Source organism: Kwoniella dejecticola, chromosome 1 (genome assembly GCF_000512565.2).
Source record: "Kwoniella dejecticola CBS 10117 chromosome 1, complete sequence".
NCBI lineage: Eukaryota > Fungi > Basidiomycota > Tremellomycetes > Tremellales > Cryptococcaceae > Kwoniella > Kwoniella dejecticola.
The window spans coordinates 3,059,713-3,077,062 of NC_089301.1; the positions used below are offsets into that span (position 1 = coordinate 3,059,713).

Here is a 17,350-nt window from a genome sequence, read left to right on the forward strand (position 1 = left end):
TATGTATTTCGGTCTTCGCATGAGCGGATGAGCGGAATACTACTGGGAGAGTTGCGAGGTAGGAAGAATTCCATGAGGGAAAAGGGAATCCTGCTTAGGGCATAATAGAAATCCCCGGTGGTCCGGCAATACGAGGTAGTTTTATGCTAGCTAGGTACGACATAAGGTGTTCCTGAATCCTCTGTCTCAAAATTCCTACACCTCTTTCCCTCAGCTTCATACTAGAGATTCCCATCCAGATGACTTCCTGATCGCATCGTGTAATATTATAATTGTTATCGTAGGACGACACAGCTGAGCTGACCTCTCGAGGATGTCTAGAAGATAGATCAACTTGTTTATATTCATATCTTATCTTGTTGAACTTTGTCACAGGTTCAACGGACCATCCCACCGGGAAAGAGCAGATAAAAAGGGGTCACAGGTCAATCAGGAAGAAGAGGTGCGTCTCAGAGGAAGCAGAACACAAAAACGCGTTTTCACGCGATCTACCAGACCTGCAGACCTGCCTTGTAGATTGCGGACAGGGGACATGAGAACCGAGTGAAAGTGAGTGAGGGCAGTCTTTCAGCTCGACACATCCTTCAGACTCGCTGGCTGTTCTCACCGTAAAGCGGCGCCGAGCTATCGCCTATCTGTGATTTTGAAACGTTTACTCTACTCGATCAGACTATTTGTACCCTTTTCACACGCCTTGTGTATGTTGGACCGATACTTCGGTACGGTGACATGTGTCAGGCATGATCGTAGACCGTTGTGACCGTTACCATTATCTGTAACGCTATAGACCCTCACAAGTAGATCCCCACCTATACATGCCACTAAATTCCAATTTTTGGATCTCACACAAGATGATCATTTGAACCGACATGATGGAGCATCGAAGCTGATCCTCTTTCCACGCATCGTAGCCATGAACTCGTCAGGCTTCTACCCGCCGTCCTCGTCCGCATCGACATCGACTTCCCAATTCTTCCCAGTTTATCCATTTCCCCCGGCTCCCGGGGATGAACATGATGAAAAGAATTCGACGATGTATATAGCAAATAATCATCCTTACCATAATTCTCGTCCGACCTTCACTCCCTCTCAAGAATCTTTACAGAGTATGACCGCTCTGGACGAAACTCAGCAGTTACCGTCTTTCCAAGTGACTCATCCCACACCTACAAAAGCGATGAAATTCCGTCGCAAGTCCACCGATACCCTCAGCGGTTCCACTGTCAGCTCTTTTGATCCCTCGCCCATCGGTCAAGCGCAAATATTGCCGTCTCCCGGCACGGGTACCTTGGACGTCATGGTTGAGGCGAACAACGTTCCTGGACTCCCGCGAAGCAGACCCAGATCGCCGGAGATCAATTTGGACGAGGATGAAAGCGAAGCTGAGAGGGTCCGGTTGGAAGAGAGGCAAGCCAGAATAAGGGAAAAAGGTCGAGAACGTCAGAGGCGCAAGAGAGAGCGCGATAAGAAAGCCAAAGAAGTGAGAGTCTTTTTTCAGCGTTTCATTTGGCAGCCGCTGATGGTCCTGGTCTTAGGCAAAGAGCTCTTCAACCGCTGGTCATTTACCTGTGACTAGTGGGGATGTCTCGAGCAGAACCAATTCCCAGTCTCTCTCTATATCTGTTCCCTCTTCTTACGTCGTTGGTCCCCCTACTACATCTTCAATCGGATCGTCACTGCCTCAGTCAGCTTCTTACTTTTCCTCTTCCACGCCAAACTTCGCCTTCACTTTTCCGCCGGGCTCGACGAATGTTTCTGGTAATTCGACACCCATGACACTCTTCTCGCCTTCCGCATCGACCCCGGGTCTTGGCTACAGCCCTGACACGTCTATGAATGCCAGCCTGTTCAGTCTAGGCTTGGAGGGCACTATATCGAATGCTAATCTGGAAATGCCCGCCGAAAGAGCTACGAAAAAGAATACTCGAGGAGGAAAAGGCAAAGCAGGGTCATCGAGCGCCATATCAAGGAAGATATCTCCAACGCCCTTGCTTACTGGCTTACCGCAACAGCCTAGAGAAGCACAACTTTCTGTCATCAAGGCCGCGAAAAGGAGGAAGTCTGCGCCTCAAACTGACTCTTTGGTCAGCATGAGCGCACTCGACTCAGCAGGTCATGATAGGAATGAAGAGGAGCATTCACCTCAATCTGCGCCTACGTGGCGTGCGAAAGCAAGTGATGGAAGCAGACCTCAGCCCCGTCGAACGGCTTCCGATGGGATAGTCATGAAATCCAGCTGGGACAAAGAGCGAGATTGGGGGGTTAGGTCACCTACTCCGCCCCCAATCCCTACCTTACCCACCGAATATCGACAGGGGCAATCTTCCCAAGTGTCACCAAGTACGAACACCGCCTCCGATGCCGCCTTTATCTCCTCGATGCAGGCTGAGGTGTTCGCTGCAAGACTGATATTCCTCCTCAAGCGGGACGAGGTCGAGACTGCGTGGTTGCGCAACCAGATTGGATTGAACGATCATGATATCGATGACCTCAAAAGCTCTTTGCAGGGTGTATACGAGAAATGGGTACTGGAGAAGGGTATGAAGGCGATGAGTATAGAGACTAGCGATGGTATCAGCAGTACCCGGGTTAGTCGACTGCCTCCTCGCGCATAGCTTACAAGCTAACCCCTGACAATAAACAGCCGTCATCCGCAAGCATGGCGCCCTCACGAACTCACATGACCCAGACCTCGGTGCCCACATCGCCAGTAACGACTACGTCAATGTCACCGTCCGGTTTCTTCACACCTCTACCATCGCGAACGAGCTCCCGCCGAGGCGAGAAACGTCCGACGCTCATCAGCCCGATCCCAGAATCTCCAGCCGCATCTGAGACCAAAATTCATACCCGTCAACGATCTCTGTCTTCGGCATCCATGAAAGCTCGAGGTCTGCACATCACTTCTGTCGTCCCACCTCAAGCCCAACAATGGTCACATCCTGCAACCCCCGTCCTGCCTCAGGTCGGCTTGACGAGCCTGCCATTGGATCAACAGTCAGATGACACGGCCTCACCAGTAAATTCGTCGTTGCAAACACCCTCGACCGGTCAGGGATCTTTCCCGCAAGCGGAACAGATGGCGTCGTTCCAAGCTCATTGGAGATCTGCGACCGACCCATCGGGTCAGAGGACTTATACGACTATCCCTCATCCACCCGAGACACCCATCAGAAATGTCATTCATCAAAATCATGGCGGATTATGGCAAGTGCCCAGTACGTGTCCCCCTCAGCATGTGCACGCTGCACTAGAGAGTCCATTGGCTGTGTCAAGTCACAAACAGCCTCTCCAGATGGAGATGCCTCCGCCTCCCTTGAACAGCAACGCAGGCAGTACCTCTTTGACAACAGCTGGACATCCCGACGGCTCGGTGCAGAGCGTCAGTGGACATCAGAGGCATTACAGTACGCCTGTCAGCTCTCGAGCACAACCTCATGGAGACAGGAGTAACATGGCTGTCCCGTATACCCCGGAGACGCCTGTACCAGTCCGGGGGCAAAATCATTCCACGAATGATAATGGACTGGTCAGCTCATTTCCGATGTGGTACAACCCCAACTTTGTTCCTCAAGCGGTTACCGATGGTTCCCAGCATCCGCAGGTCTTGCAGTCACCTATTGTCGAACGGAGTCATGGGTCGACCATCCATAGTCAAGAGCAAATGCCGGACGTTGGGATGAACTTTGCAGGTTCCGGTCAACATGGATTCTGAGGGACCGAAACGCGGATCCCAGGTCACACCTGATTGCAACCGTCTAATCGTGCGGGCTATTGGGCAGGCCTCCGCAGAAAGAGTGATGCAGTGATTCCGGCTAGACCGTCTGTAATACAACATTCGTCAGATCAAATCATCTGGGCCAACTTCATTATTGACGAAACTTAACGACAATTACGAATTAACGACATCTTAACGAAATTAATGATCAACAATTACATAACTTAACATTCCATAGAAATCATGCAAAAGCGGATAGAATCAAACACAGAACGACCTTAGGCGGGGTCGAGGTTTAGTAAGAATAGAAAAGAAGCGAAGTGGAGGACTATATACGTTTGTATTTTGCAGAAAGGGGATGTTTTAGTAGTAAAAAAAGCAGATATGTATAAACAGTCCGACAGGGAAGATGCATACTCGTCAGCATATGATGTATAGCTCCTTCACACTGACTGCATACATTGTGCAAGGATTGTGAACAAGGAGAGTAACTTTTGGTATGTGCTTGAATCGAAAAACTGGCTTTTGCTCCTGCTGCATGATAAGCGAACACACGAACGCACAGGAGAAGGGTTTCCGACGGAATCATCGGTTCATCAACATCGAATTATTTCCCGCATGAACATATCCATCGTCGAATTATTCTTATATTTTCTGGCAATGCTGGTCCTGTCGGGAAGTAGTACCGTGGAGTCTCGTAACGACTGACGATCATATATATCTTGAAGAGCCTCCACGAGATATGGCTCCTCTACGACTCCCCAATATCCTGATATACTTGACTGGCGTTATACGGCCGAAGCTATTAAGACCGCATCTGCGAGTGCCCAGTGAGTAGATGATATTACCTCTCATTGTCCTTTTGGGAGCTAGAAGCTATCGGGGTTTGATCCGATAATAATGTTATCGTGTGATATGCTCTCCGAGAAATAAGGTGGTATACATGTGCGGCGGACTGATTAACTGATCAACCGCATCTGTCGTCGTTCTCTTAGGTATCGCTCATTTAGATTTCCGGGCGTTAAGAGAGGAAGGATATAATGCTGTTGTGATAGATAAAGATAATTGCCTGGTATGTTCTACGTTATTCCTTGAGCTCGTATACCTACCGCGAGACCAGTAGAAGCATGCTCGAATCTGTCATCCGAGATAGGACTCACGCTGATGATGAATGAATGACTAGACGATACCGAATAAAGATGAGATTTACCCACCTTACGAAGTCAGTCAACCCGTTCTCACACTAAGGCTGGGCCAGTATGGTCTCATTTCATACTGGCTGACTTCGAGCCAAGTGAGGTGAGCGACGATGACGGTGCTGATGGGACAGTCATATCTCAGACAGCATGGAACGACCTGTTAGCTTCTTTCAGTCCTGAACGAGTGTTGATAGTCTCCAATTCGGCCGGGACGAGGAAAGACCCAGGTGGTATAGCTGTGAGTAGGAATGTTCTTCCGTTTTCCTGTGTTTCAGGTTTCATCTGCCGATGTTCACATCGGTTTTGCGAGTCAACGCTACCAATCAATACATGCAGTGGGCTGATATATTGTCCCCACAATTATTTTCAGGCAGAATCGGTGTCCCTCTCGCTCAGAGCTCCGATATTGATACACGGTCAGAACAAACCGGGATGCTCGAAAGACATTTTGGCGTATTTCAGCGGCACTTTGGGTCGGCCCATCACGCGTCGCAAGGAGATCATAGCCGATAGCGAGAAGGTGCGGAAGGAGGAACTAGATGACGAAGAGATGTTTTGGGCAAGATGGGAGAAAGAAGTCAACAAAAAACCTTTATTGGGGTTGGGCTTTGATCACCCTGATCCCGATGTTGCTCAGCGAAAGGGAGACAGAGTTAGGATCGAACAAATACCCCTACAAAACGCAAACGCGAATGCAAATACAGGCATCAAATCGAGTACGGAGTCAAGCTTGATATCGAAGAAAGGTGCCAGATCAGGCGATCAATTGAAGATGTTAGTGATTGGAGATAGGTTGTTCACGGATACCCTTCTAGCACACAGATTATCGTTACACCTCCCTAGAAGCAAATCAACCAAATCAGAGTCGAAATCGAGTTCAGGCATGGACACACCATCGGTCTTATCGATATATACAACATCATTACCTCAACCGAAAGACGTGCGTCTGCTTCGGTGGATAGAAGAGAGGTTATCGAAATCAAGGACTCAGGGAGACTTCACTCGATTCATTCTATCAGAACGCCAAAAAGGAATCGAACCAGAAACGGTAGTGTCCAGGAAGAGTAAGAGAAATAGCGTGATCGAGGCATTTAGATGGTTCACCCCTTCCCGATGGAGAGAATTCGACCAGTCTTTACCTGCCGTAACTATAAATCCACGGACGTGGAAACCGCTCCCAATTCTGGTAGGATCGAGTAAATCGGTGGGGTATATGATATCTCTGATATCTAGGTACACCGTGAAGGGAAGTCAAGTAGGATACGTACGCTTGAAAGCTCTGATCAAAACTAGATTGGATGGTGCGAGGGGTAAGTCGCAAGTCGCTCAAGAGGAGATTGGTGCGTTAAAAGCTGTTGGGGCGGTCGGGAATGGATTGGAAGGTGAAAGTCCGATACGGCGAGAATGATCTTCTTGATCTATCTGACAGGTAGAACTCAAATGATAAATGGAGATCTTGACCTCGCCACTCTTCGCTCGGTATAGATCATGGCCTCATCGACATGCGTGGACTATCTTGAATTGCTAAGCCTGCACCTGAGTCGAAACATGATGAAGACTCATTACTGGACGCGATCATGACGATCCCGGGAATCGAACCATAGAAGTAATTATGTCTCATCAATATCAAGTGTATTGCCATGCATCTCACAAATCTCCCAAATTCCAATACGACTCCTCATTTTGCATCTTACTTGTGAACTCCGTGTTCATGTTCGAAGGCTTGGTGCGAATCTTCCTCAGCCTTCTTCAAATCTTGCTCCGCTGACTGAGCATCTGTCTCCAAATGCTCGGCTTCTTTCAAAACCTTCATATCTCCTTCATGAGCCTTTTCGAGAGTCTCCGCGTCTTTCAACTTGCGTTCCGCAGTTTCCTTCTCTTTTCCGCTCGTCTTTGCAATCTGAGCCTTGATTTTTGCGGTCTCTGCTGCATTTTCGTCTCTCTTCTTCTGCATTTCCTCCACAGTGTCTTTCAGAGCGTTTGAAGACTCCGGTGTCTTACGGATTTTGATGATCTCGTAAACCTGCTCTTTGGCCCATAAGTCTAGGACACCCCCATCTACCGTAAATGGTGGCAGATATGACTCTTCCACGTGAAGTTGTAGATGCCGAGCAACCATGTCTTCGACAGAGCTCTGATTGATGGAGAGGTCATCTAAAAGTCTCAGTTTCACGTTCTCAGTAATATCCCACATCCACTGTTCTGTGAGTCCATAATTCAGACCACCCCGTAGAGCATCGATATAACGCTGCGGGATGGCCTTGTCTTGCTTGGGTAAAGCATCGTACACATCCTTAATTATCGGATCGAGGACCTGTTGCTGGGCATGCTTCTGTTCAATCAATTTCTGTTGCGTGAAGTGTATTGCCGTCTGTTTACGGAAATTCGCCTCAACTTTTGCCTTCAGCGCCGCGTCGTAATATGCTAGGGGTGAAGCTGAAGCGGACCCGAATGGGAAAGCCCCGTGACTGATATCGATGGCCCGAGTATCTTGATACAATCCTCCACCTTGGGACTTGGACTTCTTCCAATCAACGTGTTCCCGCACAAGTTCGACGGGATCGACATTTTGATAATGACCGTCTGGACCCCATAGTCTGAACAAGGGATCGTCTTTGCCGGGGGCATCAGGAACATCTTGAGGCTCTCCCAAATTTGACAGAGCCTTTTCATTGTAATTGAGAGTGCCCTCAGGTGGATCGTTTGGAAATATGCCTTTGCTGTATCTCGTCACACCAAAGTGATGAGTCATCCAAAGTCCGATACTTGCCGTATGATGAAGGAAGCAATGCACCACTGTGGCTTGCATGGCAAGCGCTTTATCCGTCTTTCTGACCCATTCCAAGAATGAGTCTTGTTCTGCTCCGGTCGCCCTCTTTTGCTCGCAGTCTTCGATATACTTGATTTTGGATGGCACAAGATCAGATGTGGCTTCCCATAATTGATCCGAAACAGTCGGGTTGAGCAGATCTGGGACAATGGCTGGGTGAGCTCCGAAGCCAAAAAAGATACTACAGAGCGTGTGGGGATATGATGGGTCCCAAATCCACTGGTGCGTTGCTGAGCCACTCAGACCGTGGATGTCGGTCGTTTCTGCAGTAAAGGATTGCGCGATCTGACCGGTTTCGGTCGTCCACAATTGATGTCGATTGATATCGACCATATTGAAACCGATCGAAAGTACCACACCGTCCAATCTCGCGTTTGGGTCATTCTTCAGTTTGTCATATAACTGATCCATTTGTTGCTTGATCTCCTTGTCATGAGCGGCAAGTATATCCTGTCGAGCGTCGATGCTGAGAGTGGGATCCATCAAAAGTTTCACCACCGGATGGGTTTTCGGTAAGGCAAATTGGAACGTCGGGATTGACTCCGCGTGAATGAACATGAGGAGGGGATCTTGAATCCATTTCTTCGCATCCGGTCCGAATTCCACGGCTTGAGCGGTCGCATTAGCATGTCCGTCAAGCCCGCTTCGTTCTGCCTTGACACGGTGGCCGACATAGACATTGCCTTTGAGCTGATCGGGCAGAGATTTGGCGTATGCATTTCCCAGTCGACGAGCGATATCGTTGTCGTTGAGAAAAGTGGTGTTCATTTGCGCTGGATCACCCTGTAGATAGACGTATTGCAAGGCAAGTAGCCAATTCATGGTCTTTTCGGGACGCCTGTTGAAGAACTTGAAGTTCTGAGTAGGCTTATACGTGAGCTTGATTGTCTTTTTAGCGAATTTGTTCTGCATATTGTACGTGGAACGAGAGTTGAAGAAGTGGAAAGATCGATGATTTGATGTGGTCTTATCAGCCTGGAGATAGCTTGAACGTAGCTTGGATTGTCACCAGTAAGGAGGTTACTGTGCGAGTGCAGGCATCGCTCTCGTGCGGAACGACGCCTGGAAATCGAACAGAGCAGCCATCCCGGCGTACGATATCAAATAGATGCATACAGTCAGACGGCGCGGTCTGGGCTTTCTGCCGCACTGAATTGGTAAGGAAATGAAACCTTGTCGCGTTCACTTGGTGCCGATTTACGCACACATGCTGCAGGTTGAGTCACCAAAAGATCAGTATGTCTCAGATCGGATCCGCTGGTAGGAACATAGGAAAATACAGACTTGTCCAGGCACTGCACAAACCATATATTTACAGTCTTCGAAGCCGCAGACCCGTGGGTCCCACAATCCAAGGCACGGATGCTGATCAACAAGCCACATAGCCAATTCGCGAAATCGAGGGATGTATCACGATGTATTACAGTTGTAGGTCGAGATTGGCCCTACCCAGCTCGCAGTAACGAGCTTGACCCTGGGCAGTCATCGGTGCTAGCTCGGCAGGATAATCCTTTTCTGTGCCATTTCTTCCACCCGCAATGGGGAATGGGGAAAAGACCTGACACACTCCACATCGGGCTTGGGTAACAGGGGAGATCGTTTTCTCCTTTCCGAGTGCGTCCACCACAACAGTGTCATCGTCATGTCTTCATACGTACCTATCTTATCATAGGGATTCGGTTCACATCATTAGCTACTCGTCGAGATAACACCCTCTGATAATCGGCGCCCTGCACAGCATTCTCGAGTCATGACAGAAGCTGCTGGAGATGCCAAGTTGCCTATCCCCACACTGGGTAGTGGGGGACTATTCACTGTAATTTCGGAGCCTTCCACCACGAGATATACACTGGGCTATCGCCGTGTATTTCTGCGACCTACCGATGCGACACAGCTGCAGGAAGCTATCCTTCACATTCCTCCAGACACAGTCGCTTTTGATGTATCCTACGGCGACAAGACAGCCAAATCGATCGAGATCATCGCTGACGAGCTCATCATTGTTGGAGGAACATCTTACGAATATCTCGAACACAACCTCTCCATACGTTGTCGCTCACTCAGCTACATCCCTCGGCAGTCTTCACAGGGTCTCACCCTGCCTGTCGAATTTCGGGTTTCCGGTAAGGACGCGCAAGATCCTGGTGTAGACGGGAAGCCGGGGGATCCTGGAGATGATGCCACAGCACCGATCTCAATTCAGCCGTCCAGCGGATTTTTCCACCCACAAAAGGTCCTCTACGACTACAGTAAATCAACGACACGATCGACGGTTGGAAGACCGGGACATCAGGGCCAGCCTGGTCTACGCGGCGGTGACTCGGGTGACTTCAGCCTTGCATTTTACAAAGCTAGCGATTCCCTCGTCAGTGCAGCTACGAGCGGCTCACCCGCTGTTGTCCATGTCTATGCTGTGGGTGGCGCTGGATCTAAAGGGGGACAGGGAGGGGAAGGGGGCTCTGGCGGAAGAGGCTTACAAACATTCTCCCTGCCCAGTGGAAATTGGAATGGGGAAGAACTCCAGAACTTTACTCAGTTTATGCCTCTGACTTTCGGAGGAGCCAATGGAGGAGATGGTGGACCACCGGGACCTGGAGGACGAGGCGGAAATGGCGGAAAGGTTACTGTAGCGTCCGCTAGCTGGTTAGACAAATACAAAAGCTTGTTCGAAATCCAGACGTCGGGTGGAGCCGCGGGATCTATAGGGGGTATCGGACCAGGCGGAGCAGGCGGCCTACACGCAGACATCGGAGAACCTGATTCTCCGGGGAGCTGGTGGATTCACTTACATATAGCAACTGCAGGTGGGAAGCTGTGGAGTCAAGATCCCGCGGGGCAAGGCTACGCAGACGATCTGAACAAGTGGATCCGACCTCCTCGAGGCAATCTATCTGATCTGGACAAGGACAATGGATCTAAAGGGAATGATTCCACCATGATTGATCCCGACGCGCTCTGGAAACTGGTTGACGCAAAAGACCAACAGAGCCAGACTGCTCAAGGGTCTTCATCCCTGTGTCATGTCACAGATCAGGCTGCCGCACAATTCTTCGCGAATGACTCGTTCTTCTTTTACTTCCTGCTCAATCGGCTCACCTTCGAATACTTCATACACATCTCGAGCCAGATGTACAATGATGCGGAAAGTGGCGGGAAAGAGCTTACGCCGGGTCAACAAGCCTTCAAAGATCTCCTCAGCTTTGTTCAGGGAATGCTTGCCAATCTCACCACAGGCCAAAACAAGGCGGTTGACATCTTGAAAAGCAATTTTTCGATCTTACAATCGACAGTTCAGAACCGGGTCGATGTCTTTGGGAATTCATTTTCGTATGTGCCCGTCGGGCGAGTTGGCGTGCTTTCCTTGCAAGATATCATCAAAGAGTACCAGATCACTGAAGAAGCCTTCAATATCGCCCAGTCTGCATTGGAAAGCTCGCAGAGGGATCGGCTCATCCTCGCCGATAAGATTCAATCGGCCAAAGATAAGATCGCGACTAATCAAGGCAAGAAGAAGGACGAGCAGCGAAACCTGCAAGATATTCGAGCCCGCATCTTCGCTTATTTGCCTAAAGTCGATGAAGCCAAGCATGAACTATTCACACAAGTAAAGGGCCTGGAAGCAGCAATAAAGTTGAAAGTGGGCTGCGATTACAAGCAGGTGATCGACGCTGTTTCCACTGTATTGCTGTTCACGGATCCAGCCACAGTGAGTCGATTCATCCCTCCTCCGTTGACAGGTATGATCGTGCCTCAACTTTGCACTGACGTGGATATGATGACGCGGACAGCATTAGCTGACAATTCCTTTGTCAGTCTGGATTAGCCCTTGCCGGTACCGTGTTGAGTGTTGGCGTTTCCGAAGGATCTGCTCTTCGAGATAATCTGTTTACTTTGACGTCCGACACCGGTGCAAAGATCGAAAAGAGCTTGCTGTACAGTCGTCTCGACAGTGTCGCTGACGACGGTAAAGGACTGAAGAACGACATCGCCGCTACTTTACAACAAAGCAAAGAACAACGAGCAGCCGATAACAGCTACCTGCACGGGCTCCTGGTCGATCAGGCCAAATTTCAGACGATGAGTGATTCGTATTTCACCGACATCCCGGATTCGGCAAAAGTCAAGCAAGCTTTCACTGCTCTGATTCAAACACTGCAACAGAAAAATCAGTTGATATCGGATTACAACGCAAGCGCTGTTCGACTCGCCAATCTCCAATTACAAGCGCTTCAGCAGAATCAATATCTGGCCTCGTTCCAGCAAGCGACTGGGATGGCCTCCGACGATGAGGTGCAGACTGCTCTCTCGTTCCTCCGAGCTGCCCGCTCGCAGATGGGCCAGCTAGTCTTCGAAAAGATATATGCGTTTTGTCGAGCATTCAACTGCGCCACCTTGGGTCCAACTTCGGTATTTCGGGCGCTCGCCCCGTTTCAGTCGTTCGGCAGCATCACCTCTGATCACCTGCACATCGATGTCTACGGTCAGCTGCAGAAAGACATCGATGTCTGGTTTAACAATTGGGGACATTCGCCCAGGATCACGTTTGTGCAAGAGGTCAATCTGACGGATCAGTCCAGTCCGCATCGGCTAGAAGCATTCCGAAAGAACAGGTCACTGGAGCTTGATTTGGATTGGCAAGAGGCTCAGAACCATGGCATCTCATCCAAGAACTTCGATATGCGCCTCGTAGATCTGAAAGTCTTTCTAGACGGTGCCACAGTAGATCTCAACAAAGTGCCTCTGGCCGAAAGAACAAAGTTGACCTCCCAGAGAATTCGACTCTCGATCGAATGCACAGGAACGTATCGCTATATCGACAATGAACAGGGCGAGCACATGTTTGATTTCCCCTACACCGGCCATGATTTCTTCTACACCAATCCTGATCTTACGGGGAAGCTGGTTAATTACAGTCAGTTCTCCACTACAATAGCGGTTGAGGGGGATAAGTTCGCGATTGGTCTGCAAGACACGCAATCCAATAAAGTGGTCCAATACCCTCTTCAATCGCCATTAGCGGTTTGGACGATTAAGCCATATGATGAGGTGGACTTGACCAAGGTCCGGGGCATCAAATTTGTGTTTACCATCAATACCAGGTCACACACATCAACGTGAGGCAGCTTTTCCTGTGATTTAAGTTGTTGTGATAGTGAGGGCGTGTTCGACGGTATGTAAGCAGCGGCGAATGTATATGTTTCCGGGGGGACTGCCGGGGAAGAGAAAAAATTAGATCGATGCATGGTGATACAGTGGTCTCTAGGCTTAGGCAATACAACTGTATGGTAGGACGTCGATCGGTAATTAGTAGATGCTGGAAGACCACATGCAATTGCGCTTTATTAGTCGTGACTCACTTCTATCCGGATCGTACGTTGTGCTTACTTTGTATTATATAAAACTCTCAGCTCTCAGCCAAAAAGCGCTATTCCACGTAGTCTCCTCCTGCAACACGCCCTATCTCGTCTTCCTCCTCTTCATCCTCGTCTTTCCGAGGTTCAAGCGACTGCATTATACCCATTGCTTTGACCAAGAACGGCTTGAGTTCCGTCAATTCCAGCGGAGTTAAGTTTGTTACCTGTACGACATTGATGAAGCACAGGACGAGCTTAGATCAGGTACGGCTTGACCTGAGGCGAAAACGGTTTATAAGTCTTACCTGTAGATAACTACCCCGCATCACACCTTCACTTTGCAAACCTATCCTAATTTTCGCTTGTCTGACCTCTCTTAGATCCTTGAGCAGACTCCGTAATGTCGATGGCTGCATCAGATCATCTGGCGCCCTGTAAAGACTGATCAGCACTGTTCTATTCAAAACATAGTCTGCGTGTCTGGATGGCGGAGCTGGAGTGGTAGGAATGACTCACACGTCTAATAGTACTTTCGAAGTTTCGATGAACCGCCTAGGCAATGAGCAGAAAGATTCGGCGTTTTCCCTTTCTTCCTTGAGCAAGGTCTGCAAACGATCTATAGTCCATTTGTTGTCATCAATCATCTTCTCCATCCGTCCCGAAGCATTGTTCAAGTTCAGAATTGAGATCGATGCACTTACCTATTCCCAACCAATCTGGAGGGACTATCCTGCATTTTCGTTTCCTTTTCAACGATAATGCCAGCCATAAAGGCACTTGCGCCGCTGAAGGAGGTTGGAAGGGACCGTATATACCCTAAACCCCCTCAAATCGATCAATTACCCGGCCACTGGTATTTGGCCTGCGAGTACGCTCCCGAGCTCACTCACACTTAACAGACGGACCCTCGTCATGGAGAATAACGGCACGATATCTATCGTTTCTTCCTCGGCTAAGAAAGTCAATTCGTCGGGCGTTAACCCATTTTGAAGGTGTTTCGGCAGAGCCATAGTCTGGAGGTGTCTCAAGCAGCCAAGCCTGGAGTGTCAAACGGCAGGATCGTGGACGACAGAGGTAAAGCTGATCTATTTTGCACCGACGGGATCATGCATGACAGACCATCTGGTTCTGATGATTCTGCTCATGTTCGACCTGGGCCCGACGCGTCCAAGCGTAAGATATCCATCATGAGACCACGCGAGCCGAGTAACGGAAAATTCCTATTCCACGTTTAAGAGGCTCATGATACCCTGAATTGATAGATAGATGTTGCTGCTCGTCCTGTATCACTTTGAGCTTGTCACCTCAAAATCAAAACCAATCAATCGTTCTCCTCTCACATTGGAAGATAGACAGCCTATACAGCTTACACGACCCTGCTTGAGCTTCCGCCAGGCAATAAACACCGGCAGACCTTCACATATATTTGGCCAGCTCGTGATTCATCGCTCACTCAGGTCACTGGTGCGTTCTGGTCGCGACACGAATTTCTCGACGCGACGGTCTCTGGAAGCTGGCTGTTCCCAGGTACTTTGGACCCGATCTCCTCGCGCTTCTGGTCAGCCCTGCCTTCGAGTACTAAGCTCAACGCAGGAACGGCATCCGCAAAATGTTCAGAGAGGTCAAGGTCGGTCTTGACGATTCGAAAGGTAGACCTGGAACTTTATATGGTAAGTTTTATACTTCTCCCATTCATCTGTCCAGATGTCCCTATCAGCACCATCTTACAACTGTCGAGCACAGCGCATTCCGAGGATACATCGCTGATACATGAGATTTGACAGGTCTATCGCATCGTATATGGCTATTGATAGTAGGCATAATCGGTCTATTTACATTCTCGAGATTTCTCTTCCGTAAGTGCCTTTCACCGTTTTCTTCGTCAATGCCTATCATGGTGCTAATAAGTATTCACTGTCCGATGTCACAGCTACTCCAGACGTAGCGTCTTCTCCTTACTCCTCCTCAGGCGGTCTATTGACGCCTCGAGACTACTTGAACGCCTCCGCAGCGGACCCAGCACCGTTCGACTTCTGTCCGGTCTTCGGACCAGGCGATCACATCGCCGAAAAGAGGGGACAATGGGGATTACTCAAGTCGCGTTTGCACATGGGCAGCGGAGCTAGAATCCAGAGGGTAGTGCAGAAAGCTATGGCGGGATTGCCTGTTTCTATCAGTGTTTTGGGTGGATCAGGTGAGTGAGACGTCGGACGGAGAGGATTTTTTTTCCGTTTCCACTAAGACCAAGCATCCTGGATTCGCGGTTTGCTATGGCCTGGCCGGGAACGATCTTGCAGATTTAGAAGCTGACTTGGTCGCACCCTCGTTCTAGTGTCTGCATGCCACGGAGCAGGCGATGACCCGGTCTCGCCCCGTTGTTACCCAGCGAAATTCTTTGATTGGTGGAACTCGGTCTTTCCGCATCCTCAATCGGAATTGACGAATGGTGCAGCAAGGAGAACCGATTCGGCGTACTTCGCTTATTGCTCGATGCACCATTTACCTGACAAGACTGATCTTGTCATCCTGGAATTCGACGCTTCTGATCCAAAGTGAGTGGCTTTCCATGATGTCGACGAAATTCTGTCCGGGATTGCTATGGATTGTGCTGATCAATGGGCATGAGTACAGCGATCCTGAGTGGCTTACACACTTCGAACTGCTCGTGCGATCCATACTTGTCCGACCAGACCAACCCGCCGTCATCATCCTCGGCCACTTTTCTCCTCAGATCCAGGCTCAAAACGGGTTCGCAGGTCCAGAATTATTACACACTGTCGTGGCTCAGTTCTACGATGTCCCCCACATCAGGTGAGCTACCTTCGTATGACATACATACGCAAATAACACTGACGCCTATCCGCGTAGTGCCAAGGGATTATTGTACCAAGATTATCTGTCCGACCCCGAACAAGCACGAAGCGCTTTCTTCACCGACCCCGTCTTGGCAAATCCAGCAGGACACGAGTTGATCGCCGACTTGATCATCTCTTATATGCAATCCCAGATCTGTGCGGGATGGGCAGCGACTATGGGACACGCTTTCGATGTGCCATACATGGGTGCGCCCGACCAGTCTGTGCTAGGTCTAGAAGGGAGCTCGGCGAATACTGGAAGTGGAGGAAGCAAGGAAGAATTGGAAGCTGAAGGAGGCGGATTAGCTGCGAAGTTGCGAGCTATAAAAGTACCTCAGGCGATGCTTTCGGATCGACCTTCGGATATCCTGAGATTCAGAGAAGTGAACCCTTTCTGCGTGTCGGCGAACGACCTGATCAACCCACTTCCGCCCTCGCATTTCTTCGGATCGGGCTGGTTCGCGTACCACCCTACGAAAGGTGCTGCTCAGGAGGAAAAGCATTATTGGTACGCTGAATTGGCGGGAAGTAAATTCAGAGTACCCATTACGTTAAGTGCGGGTGAGGTAGCTATCTATTATTTACAGTGAGTTGGCAAATCATCATTCAGCGTTATGAGAGGAATCATGGGAATGCACTCAATTGACCCTCGTGACTTGCACCAACAGAAATCCGGAAGATCGACCGCTTGGTAGAGCAGCTTGTTGGGTTGATGATAATTATGCGAACGCGGTCGAGTTGAGCGGTATAGCTGATGTGCACGATACAACGACAACGTGAGTGTATTCTCTCTTCTCGGGACGCGATGGAACACTGATGGTTGTGTCTCGGTAGATTAACGGTCATTGATTCTAATGTCGCGGCTGGAAATCACTATGTGAGTTGAGCAAAGGGCCCCTGTCCAGCTAAGGCCTTACTGACGGACGCGATGGTCGGATAGGTGGAATGCAACTTGCTCGGCACAGAAGGTCAAAAGACAGCGCCATTCAAGATGTTGGGAATGTGAGTTTCCACTTTTGCTACCATTGACTTCGTGCTCTAATCATCCTGATATACTGATATACTGATATACTGATGATGGTGTCTGAGTAGTTTCGGTACATAAGCAATCACACGCGTTCTTTTTACCTGCTTCTCCCCATCATTGCCACAATCATCTTCAACCAGTTCGACATCTTCCACCTTCAATCATACCACCTGCAGTCCAATGCTTCTCGACAATATAGACAAAACCTCTCACGCGAGCAACAAACAACAGAAATACAAACCTAAACCTCAACCTAAACCTGTCTTGGGATCTGGAAATTCAACCTACACATATTAGTCGTGTCATATACCTTAGGGAATTGTTCCGCGAGGAAAGACCTCGTAGAGCTGGATATACATACACTTGA

At 49.3% G+C, this 17,350-nt stretch overlaps 6 protein-coding genes across 6 annotated transcripts; 4 read left to right on the forward strand and 2 right to left on the reverse strand.

The window, feature by feature from the left end:
- Window positions 1–913: 913 nt before the first annotated feature.
- Window positions 914–3,715, forward strand: I303_101131 (uncharacterized protein; the record flags this gene model as incomplete). Its single annotated transcript, XM_065968274.1, has 3 exons — window positions 914–1,480; window positions 1,536–2,588; window positions 2,645–3,715. The coding sequence occupies 3 exons, from the start codon at window positions 914–916 to the stop codon at window positions 3,713–3,715; spliced, it is 2,691 nt and encodes an 896-aa protein (XP_065824346.1).
- A 745-nt stretch (window positions 3,716–4,460) lies between these two features.
- I303_101132 (uncharacterized protein) lies at window positions 4,461–6,325 on the forward strand (the record flags this gene model as incomplete). The annotated part of the gene is made up of 5 exons (XM_065968275.1): window positions 4,461–4,548; window positions 4,714–4,790; window positions 4,902–4,940; window positions 5,060–5,155; window positions 5,288–6,325. 5 exons carry the CDS (start codon window positions 4,461–4,463, stop codon window positions 6,323–6,325), a joined length of 1,338 nt encoding a protein of 445 aa, XP_065824347.1.
- Window positions 6,326–6,607: 282 nt separating this feature from the next.
- Window positions 6,608–8,659, reverse strand: I303_101133 (uncharacterized protein; the record flags this gene model as incomplete). Its single annotated transcript, XM_018404501.1, has 1 exon — window positions 6,608–8,659. The coding sequence occupies one exon, from the start codon at window positions 8,657–8,659 to the stop codon at window positions 6,608–6,610; it is 2,052 nt and encodes a 683-aa protein (XP_018267155.1).
- Window positions 8,660–9,497: 838 nt separating this feature from the next.
- On the forward strand, window positions 9,498–12,865 carry I303_101134 (uncharacterized protein; the record flags this gene model as incomplete). Its single annotated transcript, XM_018404502.1, has 2 exons — window positions 9,498–11,453; window positions 11,561–12,865. 2 exons carry the CDS (start codon window positions 9,498–9,500, stop codon window positions 12,863–12,865), a joined length of 3,261 nt encoding a protein of 1,086 aa, XP_018267156.1.
- A 307-nt stretch (window positions 12,866–13,172) lies between these two features.
- Window positions 13,173–14,111, reverse strand: I303_101135 (uncharacterized protein; the record flags this gene model as incomplete). The annotated part of the gene is made up of 5 exons (XM_018404503.1): window positions 13,173–13,325; window positions 13,407–13,533; window positions 13,618–13,717; window positions 13,803–13,917; window positions 13,992–14,111. The coding sequence occupies 5 exons, from the start codon at window positions 14,109–14,111 to the stop codon at window positions 13,173–13,175; spliced, it is 615 nt and encodes a 204-aa protein (XP_018267157.1).
- Window positions 14,112–14,710: 599 nt separating this feature from the next.
- Window positions 14,711–16,962, forward strand: I303_101136 (uncharacterized protein; the record flags this gene model as incomplete). Its single annotated transcript, XM_065968276.1, has 9 exons — window positions 14,711–14,771; window positions 14,886–14,957; window positions 15,032–15,295; window positions 15,434–15,653; window positions 15,733–15,912; window positions 15,970–16,542; window positions 16,625–16,732; window positions 16,791–16,833; window positions 16,897–16,962. The coding sequence occupies 9 exons, from the start codon at window positions 14,711–14,713 to the stop codon at window positions 16,960–16,962; spliced, it is 1,587 nt and encodes a 528-aa protein (XP_065824348.1).
- Between the last annotated feature and the right edge of the window lie 388 nt (window positions 16,963–17,350).